General features: G+C 45.1%; 1 protein-coding gene across 6 annotated transcripts in view; it reads right to left on the bottom strand.

Moving 5' to 3' along the window:
• Positions 1-3,659: 3,659 nt before the first annotated feature.
• Positions 3,660-19,641, bottom strand: part of Arhgef3 (Rho guanine nucleotide exchange factor 3) — a 280,324-nt gene continuing 264,342 nt past the window's right edge. For 5 of the 6 annotated variants that reach the window (XM_017600023.3, XM_006252575.5, XM_006252574.5 and 2 more), the window contains 4 exons: positions 15,821-16,078; positions 10,052-10,222; positions 7,202-7,388; positions 3,660-5,938 (listed from right to left, as the gene is read on the bottom strand). In XM_017600023.3, the coding sequence (XP_017455512.1) occupies positions 5,589-5,938; positions 7,202-7,388; positions 10,052-10,222; positions 15,821-16,078 (966 nt within the window). In that variant the 3' untranslated portion in view covers positions 3,660-5,588. The remainder of the gene's footprint in view (positions 5,939-7,201; positions 7,389-10,051; positions 10,223-15,820; positions 16,079-19,641) is intronic. The other variant, NM_001106061.1, reaches the window with a different exon arrangement.

Raw genomic sequence — 19,641 nt, 5'->3', positions numbered from 1 at the left:
ATAGCTGTCTTCAGACACACCAGAAGAGGGCATCAGATCCCACTACAGATGGTTGTGAGCCACCATATGGTTGTTGGGAATTGAACTCAGGACCTCTGGAAGAGCAGTCAGTGCTCTTAACCACTGAGCCATCTCTCCAGACTTAAGTAAAAATAGGGGTTGAAGTTGTAGCTCAGTGGTATGAATGCTTGCCTAGCATACAGGAGGCCCTGCATTTGATCCCAGTGTTAATAAATAAAAACATCTGAGAATAGCAAGTTCCAGATGAGAGTGGAATCCAAAGTGAGACCCTGTCTCCAAAGGAAACACACACATACATACACACACACACACACACACACACACACACACACACACACACAACCCAAGGAACAACAAAATCCCAGATTCTCTTTATTGAGAAGGCTCAACTATGTACACATACATCAAAATAAATAAAAGAGGCTCACACCAAGGGTTTGTTTTTTCTTTTGGCATGTACAAAGCAATGGGTTTCACTGTGGCAAGAACTTTGTGTGTATGCCAGTGTGCTGGCCCAAAAGAAGTCCAGAGGGTGACATTAGTGGGCTGCCTCCCTCTGCTGCTCTCTACCTGAACATTCAAGGCACGACTTCTCATTCGATCTAAACATCCACATATTGGCTAGGCTGGCTGGCAAGTAAGCCCTTGGGGTCCACTCATTCCCAGGCCCCCCTCCCCAGGCTGAGGTATAGCCACAAGCTCTCAGATGCTCACCTCCTGAGTGCTAGGATTATCCATGGGTGCTGGTGACCTGAACTCAAGTCATTATGCTTGTATGGCAAGCCCTTTAAGACTGAGCCAACTCCCCTGCCCCCTCATTGTGACATTTCTTCCAATACAGGTGTATGTGTGTACGTGTGTGTGTGCGCATGCAAGTGGAGACGAGAAAACAACCCTGGGTATCATACCTGGGAACACTATTCACCTTCCCTGACACAGTCTTTGATTAACCAATTAGGTGGGCTCCAAGGATCCTCCTATCTCCATCTTCCCAGTGCTAGAATTACAAGATCATGCCACTCCACCTTGAGTTTTTAATGTATTCTGCGCATCAAACTCGTCTCCATGTTTGCAAGACATTCACTTTACCGAGTCTCTTCCCAGCTCCCTTGTATTCATACATGATTATAATGTACTTTGATCATATTCATACTGTTACCCTTTTGGGTCCCCTTCCTCATCACATTCTGGATCTCAAATATTCTCCCCACACATGCATGTTATAACAGGGTCTCACGAAGCAACTTTACAATGTAGAATCACCTGGGAAGAGGGAATTTTAATTGAAGAACAGCATTGATCAGATTGGCCTGTGGTCATGTCTATGGTAAATTGTGTTCATTGACAATGTGTGTGTCGGGGGTGGGGGGATGGACCCAAGTCCACTGTGGGTGGCATCATTCCCTTGGCATGTAGGTATGTAAAAAAGCTGGCTGAGCATGAATCAGTGAATGGGCCAGTAATCAGTATTCCTCCATGGTTTGTTTCAGTTCCTGCCACGACTTTCCCTCAGTGATGGGACCATGACCTACTAGAACCGTAAGTTGAAATAAATCCTTTCCACTCCAAATTGCTTTTGGTCATGATATTTATCACAACAACAAAGGAAACTAGGCTATCCCTTGATAAACCACTCTATCTAGATAGAACCACCAACATTCCTGAAGAAAAAAAGTGTGGTGTGATGAGTTGTGATGTTTTTAAAGCTGTCTGACTACACAGATTTGAGGGGTAGTTACCTCTTCTCAATGTGCACTTGTTCACGTGGGGCTTTCTATCCTGATGGCTATAAGATTCCTACAGATAGCTCTGGGTTTGGGGAACCGTCTTCCCATTCTGTGTGGCCATTCTCTAAAACCAGATGGCACTCTGGATTTGGGGAAATAGAGTAAAAAAAAAAAAAAAGGGACACACAGAGAACGTAAAGTTGAACAAGCTGCTCACCGAGATGGGCTGCAGCTTCCTGTAACCACGAAGTTTGCATTCTTAGCGGCTAGAGACTTCTGGGAATGGAAACTGAAGCAGTCAGTGGCAGTGGCCACAAGCGAGAAACCGAAACCACATTCTAACTTTGCACAAAACTGCCAGCTCTGGCTGTTTTCGTTGTGTCTTGACTACATGGATGGCATTTAGTTGTGTGTGCAGTAACATCTTTGGAACAGACTGAAACCCACGTAGCCTCCCATCACTTGTACTAACTCTGAAAATGTCAGCACAAACAATGAACGTTCTAGCAAAGATACAGCCCCCAAATCAACAAGCCAATGCCGTTGTAGGAACAAAAAATAGAGACTGTCTAAAATGGCTCTGAAGGGGAGGGCAAAAGACCAGAGAACAAAGCAGATTGGGTTTTCTTTCTTTTCTTTCTCCCTTCCTTTCTTTCTTCTTTCCTTTCCTCCCTTCTCTCTCCCTCTCCCTCTCTCTCTCCTTCTCTCCCTCTCTCTCTAATTTGTGTGTGTGTGTGTGTGTGTGTGTGTGTGTGTGTGTGTGTGTGTGTGTGATTTAGCTAGGTAGCTGACTAACCTTGTACTATATAGCCCAGGCTGGCACCTGGTACAATCTAGCTCAGGCTGGCCTTCAAATTGTAGCAGTTCTCTTGGTTCAGCTTCTGGAGTGCTGGGATTGCAGACAGAGAACTCGATTTTTCCCTTGAGAAAAGCAAAACCTGGACTTACTGTTTATGTGAATGCTGTGTCAAATCTAGGAGTGAACAGTATGTAAAGAATGTGGCAGATGCACATTATAAAGAAAAAAGTAGTCATTAGCCTTTCTGCATTAATATGCTGTTGGAAATGGTTGCTAAGGGCTTAAAACCTGTTCAGTTTTTTTTATAAACAAAACAGAAACCCTATTCTTTTGGAGAAATAAAACTATTTCAATGAACAAGTAGACTAAAATTCCAGTGTAATTTAAAAGTGAAACTTCCCTCAGCCCTTCCTTTTCCTTGTTGTTTCAAGAGGTGCTCACACTAAGTAGTTCTTAGCTGGGCTGGAACTTGCAATACAGAGTATTGAACTTTTGGGGATCCTCCTGCCTCTGCTTCCCAAGGGCTGGAGTTACAGGTGTGAACCACTACACCCGTCAGCTTCAAGTTCACCATCAGTCACTTGTGTCCACAGCGAGATGTAACACTCTTCTGTCACAGCTCTGACTTACCACTAAGCTTTGTATAGGGCATAGGTAAAGGTGAGTGAGTGGGGTTGGGGTGGTAAGAGGCTAAAATGGGTAAAGGTGATTGCTGCTAATGTCAAGCCAGATGACCTGAGTCTCAAAGCCCATACAGTGAGAGGAGAGAAGTCAGGCTGTCTTCAGCCCTCCACTCAGGGGTGGTAGCACCTGTGCACTAATGTGCATGTCTCACACATACATCTACACTCAATATATACAAACAAATAAATGGTGTACACTAAGTATGCATGGTCAAAAAAAAAAACAAATCAGAGCAGAATGCTTGAGGAAACAGAAATGTATGTTCTGTAGCAGCTTCATTGATCAGTCACACCATTTACTTCAGCCTGTGTTCTACGGTAAGTCCTACTTGGAAACCACATGCAACATTTCAGAAAGAAACTCTTGCCCTTCAAGAGGACAACCTGACACTTGGTGGCTGAGCACACACTGTACACAGGGGGGAAAGGTATTCTTAATGCAATTTATTTGAAATGCTTCCAGAAAAGTTTAAGGCCATTATACAAAAGTATTCATTTCACCAGAACATTCATTCACTCTCTTCCCACAGGCTGACCCTGACAGAGACCCTTCCTTAACTCGCTGGTCACAATGGCTCTGTAGAGAACATTTCAGGCTTTTCTCTATCGTCCAGTGCCCGGTCCGTCTCAGCTTCCTACTGTGTCTGCCCGGAGCAGGTTTATTCGCTACATCAGCAACTTGAGAGACAAAATGGTTTTAAATAAACTCATAATAGAAAAAAATTTTCACCATGGTTAAAAACTATAAATACAGAAATAGGCTTTACAGGGTAGAAACTGGTCAAAATAGGTCTTGAAAAATAATAATGTCATATACCTTGTTTTTCTATTGGTTGCTCTTGCCACACGGCTTCTTTCAGTGCGCACGACACATGTGCATAGTAAAGGGACAACTTTGCATTTTGCTTTCTTTTCTGTAAACTTTTGATAGATGCAAAAATTAACAACAACAAACAAAAAAAACTTTTTGGCAATAATTTAGAATCATTACTACTAGTGCTGGTGTGGGTATAATTTTATACAAATCCTCTAAGTATTTACACTTGCAGAAGCTGCTCTGTCTAGTTTGTGAACGGTTTTTTCCACCACGCCCTCAAGGTCTTTTTACCCATCCTTGCTCTGTAAAGCAAGGCTTTAACAAAGAACTTTCCAGTTTGGCTAGCCGGTTCTAGTTAATAAGAGCTAATGAAACCAGCCTCGAGGGGAATTAACCACCAGTCCGTCTGTAGCTCTAGAACCAGGCCCAAAAGCAGAGCAGGAAATCTTGAGACCCTCCGGAGTAACTTCAATTTCTGTGGTTCACGCAGGAGCCTTGGGTGACAGTGACACATTTCTCACCCCCAAGTCCTTCTCTCTTGTTTGTCAACAGTCACTGGATGCAGTCACAGTCTCTGTGTCCCTATCCCCCAGCCCCCTATTACCACTGGAAAAGAGGAGTGGCTGAGGAGGATGAAACATAATGCTGATGGGGTCACATGACCCTGGCAGATCTTCTCTGGTCCTGGCAATCCTGATGTTGTAGGCTAGAAAGGGCTCTTCTAATGGCAAGCCATTGGCCATGACAAACGCCTCCAATATCCACCCCCAACTTCAGCTGAATATTCAGAGCTGGCTGGTGCTTTTAGCTTTGTTTTGTTTTTACGGTGGAATTCAGTTTGAACTAGAATTTGGTAAGTAGCCAAGGCTGTTCTTGAACTCCGCATCTTCCTGCCTCTGCTTGCCTGTCCGGCAGCTGCTCTTGTCTTGGCCCTTTCTAAAGCCACCTCTGTTTCAGGTCTTCACAGATTATTCACATTCAACTTGCACTGGATGAAACCACAGGCTTCAAAACAAGGCTTCCTCCTTTGCAAAAATCCAACCTCAGAAACCCCCAGAGATGCTTTTCATGCTTTCTAGTTGAATTAACTCAAAACTGGAGTTCCCTCCAAGGGTTAATCAGACTTTCTGCCTTCCCTTCAATGCGATCTCAGTATTCTGCAGAGCTCTCCCAGTGCCAGGACTTCAGCGACTATGTCAGAGCTAGAGGAACACTAGGCAAGCATGAGACAAAGGCCTTGCCATGCACAACAGTAGTTTAGAGAGTCTTTCTGTTTTGAATGTAGGACAACTCGAAGTAACATGGTCCATTCCTCCGCACTCATCCAGATGCTTGTGGGATACAGCAACAGGGTAAGGGCTGCTGCAAGCTGACACAGACTGGGTGGCAGTTACAGTGCTAGGGACAAGGAGTAGACACAGGGGCTAGGCCAACACAGGCACAGGAGTATTACAAAGTGCCTCTCCAAACTGTTCCCGTGTGGAATACAAACACTGTACAGGTAAGACACGGGCCTGCTGCTGGCAGGGTCACAGCCTCTGTCAGACGTTCTCCTCGGGCCTACTGTTTGCACAGGAAGCGTCTGTCTGTTCCATCCGCTCGCATTCGAGGCTGACCTCGCTTGTGTCCATACTGCAGTCCGACTCACTGTCCGATTGGTCCATCTGCTCAAGTTTTGTTTCTCCCCGCAGCTCCCTGTTCTCAGTGCCAGGACTCTGGGACAGGCTCTCGGAGTCAAGCAAGCCAGCCTGCCCGGCAGCAGACAGAACCGTTTCTTTGGCCTGACGGATACAGTTGAGCCACTGTTGTTTGTTGAAGGTGTCGTTGGCTTGCAGTGAGTGGGTCTGACTTTGGGATCCGTTCTTGAAACTGACTCTGAAGAAGTTTTTAACTAGAAATGAAGAGCACATGAAGAGAGAGTCAATGGGTAGGTATTTGTCCAGGCTAACAAAACCACACATAGTAGTGGCCCTAATGTAACGGGCACACCCTGGGGCCCATGTCAGACACTGTTGATTACAGAGTGACTCTTGCTAATGCAGGACTCGGTCAGTTCTATCCTGATGCTACTCTTATTTGACTGGAGTGGCACAGACCTAGCTCAGTTTTCCTGAAGGGATTGATAACAGAGCTGCCTGAATATTAGAAGCCCTTGGAGCAGACATGAGAGGGGCTGGGGTAGAGAAAGGACACTGAAGAGGAGAAGTGATACAATTATATTTAAATAAAAATACAGACCCTATTTTTAGAAAAAACAAAAGGAGAAATAAGCCTGTCAATCTCTGGCCATTCCTTTATGGTTATTGTTATGTTAGTATTGCTATTGTGATTTAGAGACAGACTCTCAGTATGTAGCTCTGGCTGGCTGTGAATTCACTATATAAACCAATCTACCCTCAGATCCACCTGCCTCTGCTTCCCATGTGCTGGGTTGAAGGTCCTAGGCAGGCACCACTATGCCCAGATTAAGTTTCAGTTTTTCTGGCCAGCTTTAGGAATATTTTTCTAGTGTATACGATACACTCCACAGGAAACACGAACCATAATGTTGTAGCTCACAACAGTGTTCATGAGCGTCACTACTTAAAAAATGCTATCAGGCTTCTCGTACTTATCTCCTTTATTTAGTTAAGGCTTAGGGTTAGAGATGCCCACTAGAAAGTGCTGTAGGTACAAAAGCACCCCAGCTCACCGCTCACTTAGCTTTTATTTTCTTCTGAGGTAGGTGTTCATTGTGTAGCCCAGGTGGGCCTCAAACTTACAATCCCATGCTGAGCCATGGCAGCTGGGCTCCAGCTCACTCCAGCAGTGACATCAGAACAACTATAAAACCTGACACTGTGCACTACTACCCACACAGAGGCTGTATGGTATTGTAGCAGTAGGAGCCAGAGCCAGAGAGCAGACGGCGCATGAGCTGCAGCTGCACATGGACGGGCTCCTGTACAGTCTGCTGCCTAATGCCCAAAGCAATCTCAAAAGGAAAACAGACAAGTGAGAAACTGAGGCTCAGAGGTGGAACTCGACTGTGTATCCTTCAGTAGGTGAAGGGTCAACATTGGAATAGTTTGGCTTTCTCTTTTCTCCAGCCAGCCACTCCTTCCATATGATCAAATGGTCCAGTATGTCACTGTAGTCCACTACCCACACATACTTCTCTCATTGTTGCTGAAGGCCCCACGCAGGGAGCCACCCAGCCGCACTTCTCCATCCTGCAGGTCTTCCAGAGTGAGGTCCTTCACAGGGATGGGCTGCCGGTACAACTGATAGCAGAGTTGCTCATTGTGCGTGACAGCTCGAGTAATCACCAGCACTTCTTGGAACAGGAAAACATGGAGTTTCTGAAAGAAAAGAGACCGCAGGATTGTCTTGAGCAACAGTCTACTAAGTGGTGAATTTGTGACCCTCTGGGAACTGGGTTCGTAATGGATTATGAGTGCATGCTCAAATGCTTAAATCTGTTTCTAGGAAAACAGAAGTTGGGCAGATTTGAAATATTTTCAGATACACATAAATACTGTTTTAAGTTAGGTTCCTCCTTAGGGGCCCACTGGAGAAAGCCTTTCTATAGTTAACTGTAGCCAGACCCCTACTTAGATTACAGTTCACAACCTGTTCCTACACATACAGCCTCCAGTTTGACCAAGAGAAAACTAAGGGACCAGAATGAACAGGGTGGTGAAAGGGATTATCACTTTCCTGGCTTCAGTACAATATCAAGAGATCAAGTTAATGATAGTCTACAAGGATGAGAGTGTATATCAAAGCCTAATAACAACTCTGGCTTCCCGAACCCATCAACATGTGTTTCTCAACCACTGGGCTGATCATCAACTTCAGCCAGCAACTCTGACTAGGACCCTGATCGCCAGAGCAGGACAAACGGCTGGAGCCTGAGCTCCCTAGAGAATGTGCTTCCAGACTGTATCACTGACCTGTGCTACAGGCAAAGAGAAAATTCCCCAAAATGGAGGCATGTCTCAAATCACATTATACAATCAGGTTGCCAGTGTGGAGCTGGGACGCACCCCCGGTGCTCAACTCGAAGCGCTAGAACTTGGAAATGTTCAGGAGTTAAGTAGCTCTGATGCTGGGCTCTGACTTTCTGGTAGAAACATACGGGAACGCCAATCCAGGACTCCCAAAAGAGGCCACTAACAGAGAGGAGTAAAAACTCAAAACCTTGGTTTGAGCGGAAGCAGCACATTCTATATTATTCATAGTTTGCTATTTGAGGGAACAGAAGTCTATAGGTCTCCTGCCATATACATCCACATACCACAGACACAAACAACTCTACAAGACCTTGGGTGGTGAGAAGGTTCATCTCCCTACCAGTCAGAAGCAGAGCTAAGATATTGCAGATTCAAGGCTAGCCTGTGCATTTGAGTTTAACCTGGGGAAAGCTCCTGTTTCAAACTAGACAGACAATAAAATAAAAAGAATCCTCAAAGATCATAAAACAGTAAAGTACAAAATAACCAAGTTAAAGGCTTTCCTCACCCGGGTGTAGAGGTGGCAGAAATGTATTAAAAATATGCCTTTATGGGTAGGAGGGAGAGACCTGAGCCAGTGTGTTAGAAACTTAAAATAACCAGGGACTTTTGTTTCTACACCAATCCATCTTCTAGTCGAGACAGGCAGTTGGACTGGGTTTGTCTGGGCAATGTCTTACAAATGTCCTTCACTTGTAAGTCTTCACTGAGGAACTCTGGCTGTTTTCTGCTCCTTTTTGCTGTCACTGCTATACTGTTTTTCTGAAACAAGATTTTGTTCCTGGGCTGGAGAGGTGGCTCAGCGGTTAAGAGCATTGACTGCTCTTCCAGAGGTCCAGAGTTCAAATCCCAGCAACCACATGGTGGCTCACAACCATTAGTAATGGGATCTGATGCCCTCTTCAGGAGTGTCTGAAGACAGCTACAGTGTACTCATATATAATGAATAAATCTTAAAAATTTGTTCCTAATAACGTTCACACCTCCAGCAAGAGCCAAACCCAACACCCTATCTGCTGTCTTCATGCTCCAAACTCTACTGTCTGAGGAGCTCATCTTTCTGCCATAGGTATGTCTAATCAGAGGGGCCTCCAGCCTTAGCTGGTGTATGAGAACAGGCCAACTCCAGGGAGCTTCTTCCTGATTCTCAAGACTTCCTAGAAAGAACTTTCAAGGAACTGAGTGTCACACCATGTAAATCCCTGCTGCTTTCTGGAAATCAATAAGAAGCAGAAAATAACCTTCCAGCGGTCAGGAATGTCCCATGGCACAGATGCAGGTCCTCGTACAGTAGCTTTAGCAGTAGTTGGCCTCGTTACAAATGGTGTGGCTGAGTCTACAGTAGCCCTGATCACAAGCTATTCAAGATACTCTCCAAGAACAAGGGATGATCCCAGACCTGCTCACATAAGTCGAAAGGGTGTCTCTTAAATTATTAAATGGAATTAACCTCTTCTACATTAAATACTTTTTCAGGAGGCAGGTTTTCACTGTGTAGCTCTGGCTGAACTGGAATCTGTTACACAGATCCCGCAGGCCTCACCCTCTCTCTGTAGCCCCAACAGGCACTGAGCTTGATTCTTTTCCTGCTTTAGCCTCCCAAGTAGTTGGGATTATGCATCTGTGCCATTATGTCTGGATCACCGTTTTCTGAAGTCAAAGTGGGACTTTGAGCTGGATACTTTAGTATTACCCATAATCCCGGCTGCTGGGGAGTCTGAGGCAGGAGTATGGCCTGACTTATCCTAGTTTGAAACCAGTCGGGACAACTTGATTGAGATTGTCTCAATGTTTAAAAAAAAAAAAAAAAGGTAAAGAGAAGGCTAGAAATGTATTCTGGGGGCTTGGCTAGTAGGAGTAACTACGCTAAATCCCCAGTACCACAAAAAAAAAAAAAAAAAAAAAAAAAAAAAGAAGGAAGGAAGGATGGAAGGCAGGCAGGCTGGCTGAGGGTGGGGATAGAAACGGGGAAGTACCAGGGCAAAGCTTGGAAGAGAGTAACTACTTACCACACCCCGGTTATTTTTCAGCTCTCCATGACAACACAGGACCCTTGAGCTGTCAATCAGGGAATCTTTCTGGCCTTCTTCCAAGTAAAGAAGCCGCTCTTTGTAATAACGGCATTCCGATTCCCCAGTCTTGGTGTTGATTTCTGCCACAATTCCCTGAATGATGTTTATCTATGGAAACAAATAAGAAGGGTAAAAATGGCGGAAGTAAGCCAACCGCCCACAACCAGAGGCTTGGAGCCAGCCTCAAGGCTACCCAGACACTACTGCATCTAATGCTGAGAACTGAGATCTGTGTGGCCACTGCCACACACACACACACACACACACACACACACACACACATAAACAAACAACAACCAAAGCTTTTAATATACTTTTTTTTTTTTTTGAGGCAGAGACTCACACCATGTAGCCCTGGCTGGCCTCGAACTCACAGAGATCTACTTACTTACTATGTACCACACTATCCAGCTAAGTTTGATGTACTGTTACCATATTTGTTTATATATCATATCATATACTATGCTGGCTAGTGTTTTGTCACCTTGACACAGGCTACAGTCATTTGGGAAGAGGCAACTTCAATGGAGAAATGCCCTGGCCAGATTGGCCCGTGGTCAAGTCTACAGGACATTTCCTTGATTAATGTTTGAGGTGAGAGAGCCCAGTCTGTGTGGGTGGTGTCGCCTCTGTACAGGTAGTCTTGAGCTGTGTAAGAAAGCAGGCTAAGCAAGCCTGTGAGCGGCAGCCTTCCATGACTTCTGCTTCAGTTCCTGCCTCCAGATTCCTGCCCTGACTCTTCTCAGTTATGGACAAATAGGCGGCAAGGTAAAATAAACCCTTTCCTCCCCAAGTTGGTTTTGGTCATATGCTTTTCCACAGCGACATAAACCCTGACCAAGACATAAACAAATCTAAAAGCAATACATAATGTTATCTGAGAAAAGGTAGTCTTGGATGCTTACAAATTTACTTACACCAAAGCAAGCATGGTGGTGCATGTCAAATCCTAACACTTGGGATGCAGAGGCAGGACAATAAGAAGGACATTCGAGGCTGCCCTGGGTTATATGGCAAGTTCCTAGGCCAGTCCACAGTGAGACCCTGCTTCAAGAAACCAATACCAACCGAGAGCAAACCCTCTCCACCAAGAGCAAACCAAACATATGGATTCAAACCAAGGGAGAGGCCTCTGAACAGCTGTTCAGTGTTAACTCCTTTACCTTTCTGTTTCCAGCAGTCAGTGGACTCCACACATCCCCTTTAAACAGACCTAACCAGTAATGGCCATGGCTTCTTACCAGTGAACTATTTACTAGTTGCAGCTGGATGGGGGAACTAATCAACCCTTGAGCTGGTTTCCAGAGTTTCCTGCAAGTGCCCAGGCAACCTGGAAAGGTTTTGGTCTGACTCACTATTTTCTGAAGTCAAAGTGGAGCACAGAGCTGGATACAGTGGTATTACCCATAATTCCAGCTGCTGGGGAGGCTGAGGCAGGAGTATGGCTTGACTCATCCTAGTTTGAAACTAGTCTGGGCAACTTAATTGAGACTCTTAACTGAGTCGCAGGTTGAGGGCAGAGAGATAAAGCGTGCTCACTTCCTAATTTGACGCAGGAACTGAAGAGCTGGCAGGTAACATGGAGAGTTAGAAACTCAAACGCTACAGTGGCCACTCTGGCTACTTTCACATGCAGCTTCTTTCTCCGGTATGTGAAAAAAAAATATCGACAGGCAAGACAATGCAAACAATCGCCATTATTACCACACAGTCAGAATCTGTCGTAATCCACCAAACACAGGGTTTTCTATTTGTATCTATCCAGCACCCCGAAGCTCTGGTCGACTTTTTACACACTGGATCCTGAGGGTGCTTGTTCTGCATGATTTCAGAGAGTTCTAATTACATAAAGCAGACTGCACGGCAGCTGTGCTCTTAGGTTAAATGTGTTGCTGTACACCTTGCTAGGGTTCAACCGAAGGCAAGAACTTTACGGTAAAGGGAGACAATGAAAGATACATCAGTAAGGAGTCCACGCATCCTGGAATCCATCCTGTCCAGTCCCTCGAGGGGCGATGCCATCCACCCATCAGCTCCCGACATGATCCGAACACAGCAGTGCTCACTGCAGCTGCACCAAAAGCAAGGCGGTTTCATGCAGGAGGAACGGTGGGCAGGATCCTTCTCTGGCTGGGATAATCTCAGACTTTGAAATCGTTAAGTCAGTGGCTAGTCCTTCTCTTTTCAGAAACTCTCTTTGGTTGTGAATAGCTTTTTTTTTTTTTTTTTTTTTTTTGGTTCTTTTTTTCCGGAGCTGGGGACCAAACCCAGGGCCTTGCGCTTCCTAGGCAAGCGCTCTACCACTGAGCTAAATCCCCAACCCCGTGAATATCTTTAATCCCAGTACTTGGGAGGCAAAGGCAGGAGGGACAGAAGTTGAAAGTTACATTCTCCCACATGAGACCCCGTCTCAATGAATCAATAAAAACTGAGAATAAATAAAAATAAAAAAGAAGAAAGTTCTTCTTGGGGGGGTAAGTCCTGTTACCTCTTCAAAATATCGTTAAGAAAAGGGAGTAATGAGGAGGTAGTTTATACTTGTGTTAAAAGCAAGCCTATCTTTAGATCTAGTCCCAGAGTGATTGGAACCAACTGCCTCAGTGTAGAAGAGACTTACTCAGTAGTCTTCCCCATCTCTTTGCATAGATGAGAATTTATTCAGGAACGTGTGGCCAAGCCTCACTGGTACTAAGGACTTTTCTGTTTACCAAACACATCCATAACACACACGCCCAACGGTACAGGGCTAGAGACATTTCTTCTGGGGTATGCTGTGCAGATTGTGGAAAGGAGAGAGGAAAATACACACTCGACTGTGTGAATGGACATACGGAAGACTTGCTTGGTAGACACTGGCAAATCCAAGTTTACCAGGGCCAGACCTGCCCTGATTGATAATCAGGCTCAGGCTCAACTTTTGAAGGGTTTACACATTAAGCACAAGGAAACTGGTATCTGGCACATCCCCTCTCGGGGCGAACAACCATTCTTATCTCTTTGTTTTTTAAATTCAAACCAGCTCACGTGAAAAGAGGGCAGAATGCTTTAAATGGTGTGTTTTCACAAAGGAGAGATCTTTTCAGCCTATCTGAGCGTAGGATCACAGGACCCACACAAATCATTATTTAGAGGGCCAGGGCTCACTTCCCGCTGTCCATATCCCTGCAGACTACACACTCACCAAGATGGGATATGAAGAGGAGGTCAGTAGACCACACTCTCCTCAGTAATAAAAGCAGACACGCAGAAGTAAGACAGGCCTCATCCCCAGTGCCTGAGATCCCTCCCTGCGTTAGGAACTGGGCCTGGCAGACACTGCCTGCCTCATCAGTCAGGAGTCTGTGCTCTTCCCCACTCCTACACGGAGGCTCCTGTGCCAGCTCTGTAACCACAAGGCCTAGCCACAGGGCTTGTTCATAACCAGACAGCTCTCTGCAATCCCCACAGCTTCCGACTTCACTGAACGGGACTGTGAAGCATCACATACAGGAGCAGTCACACAGGCTGCAGTGAGTGCCGAGAGACATAACAACCGGGAAGGCATTTATATAAAGTCGATTTACTGAGTACTTGATGAATACCACCGATTATTATTTTTCTTTTTACTATAACAATTAAGCTCTTCTCTGGGAGATGACAGTCATTTGATTATCAAGCAGCTTCAGGCTTCTGATTACCAAATCACCTACACAAATGCTCCTACCATCATGTCAGATCAAAAACGAGCCTTCTGAGGTGGTCTAACGGGATTCTTGGGGGGAGGGCGGTAATGGGGGGAGGATGGGGAGGGGAACACCCATTTAGAAGGGGAGGGGGAGAGGTTAGGGAGATGTTGGCCTGGAAACCGGGAAAGGGAATAACATTTGAAATGTAAACAAGAAATACCCAATTTAATAAAGATGCACGTGTGTGTGTGTGTGCATGTGTGTATGTGTATGTATGTGTGTGTATGTGTATGTGTGTATGTGTATGTGTGTGTATGTGTGTGTATGTGTGTGTATGTATGTGAGTGTATGTGTGTGTATGTATGTGAGTGTGTGTGTATGTGTGTGTATGTTTGTGTATGTATGTGAGTGTATGTATGTGAGTGTATGTGTGTGTATGTATGTGAGTGTGTGTGTATGTGTGTGAGTGTGTGTGTATGTGTGTGTGTATATGTGTGCGTGTGTACACGCATGCCATGGTACCCAAGTAGAGGCCAACTAAGAATCTTATTTAGGTCATTAAGCTAATGTGGTCATCTTACTAGCCTTCTTCCTGTCCTTGGGTTTTTTGGTTTTGTTTTGTTTGTCTTTAAAACAGGATTCAGATTGCTTCAGACCTGGGTTCAAATCAACTCCAGAAACTTTCCATGTTATGCAGTTGATTAAAGTTTTCTAAATAGTTAGATTCAGGATTTAGATGCCAGCTCTATCACTTACAAAATGTGGCACGTTATAGTCTGGGACACATTGTTTTCTGCTGAGTAGAGGACCAGGATTGTCTACAGCAGTGACCAGTGGTATTGACCCCTTTGGGAGTCAAATGATCCTTTCCCAGGGGTCGTGTTATCAGATATCCTAAATACCAGACGTTTACACCACAATTCACAACAGTATTAAAGTTACAGTCACGAAGTAGCAACAAAAATAACTTTATGGTTGGGGTCACCACAGCATGAGGAACTGTGTTAAAGAGTCACAGTGTTAGGAAGGGCACGAGGGAACGGGGAGCCAATGAAAGGATATCCAGGAGTGAAGTTGTAAAATGAGATCAAGGATGTGGGGTGGTGACCCTGTACATTGAGCCCACGAAAAGCTGGTTTTTCTCACTGTGTAGCACAGAATGTCCTCAAACCTGGGATCCCCTGCCTCTCAAGTGTTGAGGTTACCGCCCTCACGAGGCCCATGCTCAGTAAATATCTGCTTAATGACGGTGCAGTAGCAAGTAGGAAGTTTGATCAGACACCCTACTAAATTCAGGTACAGATGGGAGCTAGATCTTTTTTTTTTTTTTTTTTTTAAAGATTTATTTATTTCTTATAGATGAGTACACTGTAGCTGTCTTCAGACACACCAGAAGAGGGCATCAGATCCCATTACAGATGGTTGTGAGCCACCATGTGGTTGCTGGGATTTGAACTCAGGACCTCTGGAAGAGCAGTCAGTGCTCTTAACCACTGAGCCATCTCTCCAGCCCCGGGAGCTAGATCTTAAACGGATGTCCCTTCTTGGTGAGCTTTGAGCTAATTAGAAGCCAATTCCCATTTCCACTCAAAGTCTCCACACAGATCTTAGCTCTCACAGTTAGCAATGCTAATACCAGATTAGAACAGCATGAAAAACATTCGGGGGTGGGGGTGTTGTAAAACCCAAGCTGCGTGTGGTAGCATATACCCATAATCCTATAATCCTAGCATCTGAGAGGATGACACTGAAGGGTTGAGATTGGCCATGAGTTCGAAGCTAGCCTAGATCACTAGTTTTAGGCCAGCCCTGGCCTGGGTTAAATATACAAACAAAAACAAGCAAACACACACACAAATAGGCACACAAACACACAACCAAATGGATCTTAAGATACTTTGTGAAAATGGTTTGTTTCTTAGGAATCTGACATCCCAGGCCTGAAATCCAAGACTGGGCCCGTGCACAAGGTACCTACGGACCTGATGCTAGCCATTATGGAGACTGACCCAGGAGGAGGGAAAGAAACTGGCAAACTTACAGCTTCTTCCAGGTGCTGCTGGTCTGGATTATCGTTTGGCGTATGCCTCAGGATTTCTCGAAGGAGCAGAGGGTACTTCACTAGCCGGCTCCGGGGAATATCAAGGAAATTCCAGAGGTCGAGTTTGCGGCTGAAGGGTGATTCTAAGCAGCGCTGGAGGAAATCCTGCACTCTGTGGTCCTGCTTCTTGTGGTCCAGCAGGGCTTTGGCAGCAACTTGATTGCTGCAGTAGCTGTCATAGGAGCTGAGACAAGGCAGCTGGGAAAGAAACATAGAGAAGGCTGCATGTCAATGTCACTGCTGTGAAGGGTCAGGTCAGCATCACTCAGGAATGGACAGACACCAAACCGGTCTCCAGACCCGGCCACCGTCCTTTTATCTGCAAAGGTGGAAGAGACTAGCTGGTAGGATCTTCAAAATGACAGACAAGACACAAAAAGGAACTTTTATTAGTTGTAAATTCACTTTTTAAAGATCCCTATCAGGGGCTGGGGATTTAGCTCAGTGGTAGAGCGCTTACCTAGGAAGCGCAAGGCCCTGGGTTTGGTCCCCAGCTCCGGGGGGGGGGGGGGGGGGGGGGACTAAAGATCCCTATCGAAACTCGTTAGCGTGTTCTGGCAATTTAAACTGTTAACAAAAGAATCAGCGTTGCAGGTCCATACAGAACAGGGTGTGTGCATGTGCTTATGCATGTGTGTACGCATGCTCAGGTTAGTGCTGGGGGTTGAACCCAAGGCCTCATGCACGTTTGATCTTCTTCTACCTCTGAGCTATATGCCAGTCTCAGAATTTTCCTAACCCTTTCTATGTACTCAGTAAGGTAGAAGAAACCACTTATTTTATTTTGCGTGTAGTTTTTGGTGTATTTTTTGGTGTTCATGGGTGTTTGGAGGACGAGAGTCAACCTTGGCTGTCATCACTCGGGTGCCATGCACCCTGTTTTTAAATTTTGTGTGAGTTATATGTGTCTCCATATATGTAAGATGATGATGATGATGGGGAGGGGGGATATATGTGCACAGCACACATGTGGAAACCAGAGGGCAGTCCTAGGAATTAGTCCTCATCTTAGACAGGGTCTCTTTGTTGATTGCTGCTGTTCTGAAATGCCAGGCTCGCTGGTCTGCAACCTTCTGGGGATCCTATCTCTAACTCCCCATCTTACTGTGGAAGCACTAGGATTATGGACACATGAGTCTGTGCCTGGCTTTACATAGATTCTGGGAATTCAAGCCCCAGTCCTCATACTGCTACAAGCACTTTGCCTACTGACCTGTCTCCTAAGCTTCCTTTTAATTTTTAAACATTGATTTAGTTTTAAGATTTTTTTTGTTTTGTCTTTGTGTGTGTTTGTGTATGTGCACGACTTTGTCTTTGTGGACCAGGTGTGTGCAGGTGCCCATCGGCGCCAGAAGAGGGAGTCAGAACTGGGTTAGTTACATGCAGCTGTGAGCCATCCTATGGGCTTCTGGAAACTGAACTGTGGCTCTTTGGTTCAGAGGTTAAGAGCACTGTCTGCTCCTCTGGAGGTCCTGAGTTCAATTCCCAGCAACCATATTGTGGCTCACAACCACCTGTAATGAGATCTAGGGCCCTCTTCTGGCCTGGAGGTGTACATGTAAGCAATAATAAGTAAATCTTTAAAAGAAAAAAAAAGAACTCAAGTCGGGCAAGTGAGGATTGGGGATTTAGTTCAGTGGGTCTGGGGGAAAAGGAGGGGGAGGGGGAAGAGGAGGGGGAGGGGGAGGAACAAGCATGCTTAATGGCTGAGCCATATATCCAGCCCACCTGCTTTTAAGATTCTCTTAAAGAGACTTATCTATAAGACTTGGTGGGTCTTATAGACAGAAATCAAGGGTCAAACTCACAACCCAGGCCTTGTGTGACTCACCACAAACATTTCTACATTTGTTTAAGATTGAATGATTCCAGGGTGGCCCAATTATCAGGGGCCTCAAGAAGTTCAAGCAATAGTATGATTTAAAAAAAAAAAAAACAGTTGTAGGAATTACGCATTAAAATCTTCTAAATGAGCTCTGACAGGCCAGAAAAGGTGTTTGGCACTACCTTCTGGATCACAGCACACTATCATGCAAGAATGGTTCCAGCTTGAAGAGGAGCACACTCACTGCTCTGCCTTCGTTCCAGAAAAGTGATCATTTCCCTGACATGCCCATCAGTCACATTGTGTAAATACCACATCGGAGACTCGAGCAAGGAGTTTCTCATCCCCTTCTGCTACTCCTCCCTCTCAACAATTCCTTCGCCTGACACGCTAGTGCAGAGTGCCCATGGCAGTAACACACAGCCAGTGGCCTGGCTGCAGACCCATGGCAGTAAAGTGCAGCCAATGGAAGCCAATGAACACACTGCGCTCACCACAACACTCTCCGTAGCATTCAATGCTAGACAGTGACAGGGGTCTCTTTTGTTTCTGCATCCTCGGGACTTTACATTGTACCATTAAACAACCAAGTCTGTATTCTGGATGAACAAATAAATATTAACAGACGATGGGAGCAGAGAGTAGTTGGCAGCTTGCGATCAATGCTCACAAAGAGAATAGCAGAGTCAAAACCACATAAAAATAAATTAAATAAATAAAAACACATACAAAACAAACAAAGTGCTGAGCACGGTGCCTCACACCAATCTTAGCACTCCAGGAGCTGTGGCAGGAACTGATGAGAGTTCAAGACCAGCCAGGATTACACAATCTGATCCTGTCTCAATGACAAACAAAAAAGGGGCAGAAAGGGCACCTACTGCCAAGCCTGAGTTTGATCCCCTGGACCTAGTGATAAGAAGGAATCAACTCTCATGGGTTAACATGTGAGTTCCACACACGAGAGAACAGGCTCCTACAAGTTGTCCTCCTGAATGCCCACATGCATGCACGAACACATGAATGCGTGCACAAACATTAGCAAAACCCCATAGGAACAGAGTCAACAGAAATACAAGTGGCAGCATTTGAAGGTTTTAAATGTTCTGCCACTGTTTTAGGCTTCTTATTGAAATTATTTTCTTACCATGGAGTAGAAAAAGTTGCCGAGAAGTACCATTTAAGAGATTCACTACTGGGTTTGTTTCTTGGAAGTGTCTTCTTCCTTCCACTTGAGTGGACAAGCACACACACAAAACAACCTTTTGGTTTGTGTTAAAAGCAGCTGCAGAAATCCTTCGCTGACCTTATATTTTGAAGTACTCCCCCCCACCCAAGTGATGCTTGTAATTTAGATTTTCTGACTCAGTTCAGAATCACTTCAGGCTCTCTTAATTTCATTTCCACTTCCTCACCTCTTTAAAGACCCGGAAATGACCCATGTTTATGAACTACCAAGGAACTCTGGCCACACTGTCCAATGGACCATTACTTTCTCTGATCTTGCTACTTGCTACCATGGCAACCAAATTAAGCTCTGCTCCTTTGTTCACACCTGATGGGGTGCTCACTTCCTGGGCATGACTCAAAATGTATACAGATCCCCAAATATGTATGCACACTCTTTGAAACTGAGGTAAAAGCTCAGTGGTTTAAGGGGGAAAAACAAAACAAGAGGACTCTGGGAATGCAGCATTAGGTTCAAAAACAAACATAGGTGTTTGTGGATGACTGTTCTGTTCCCCAGTTTCCCCACTTAAAAAATGTGTCTAAGGAAGACCTTTCCCCCCTGAATGAGACAAGGCACACAAAATACACAGCATAGAGTTTACCCTCTGAGTAAGAAGCATTAAGTACTAGCTATTCTTTTTTTTTTTTTTTGAAAGATTTACTTATTTAATGTATGTGAGTACACTGTAGCTGTCTTCAGACACAC

This window comes from Rattus norvegicus, chromosome 16 (genome assembly GCF_036323735.1).
Source record: "Rattus norvegicus strain BN/NHsdMcwi chromosome 16, GRCr8, whole genome shotgun sequence".
NCBI classification, from domain to species: Eukaryota; Metazoa; Chordata; class Mammalia; order Rodentia; family Muridae; genus Rattus; species Rattus norvegicus.
Note: the sequence above shows the minus strand (reverse complement) of the source record. Positions and strands in the feature narration are given on the sequence as shown.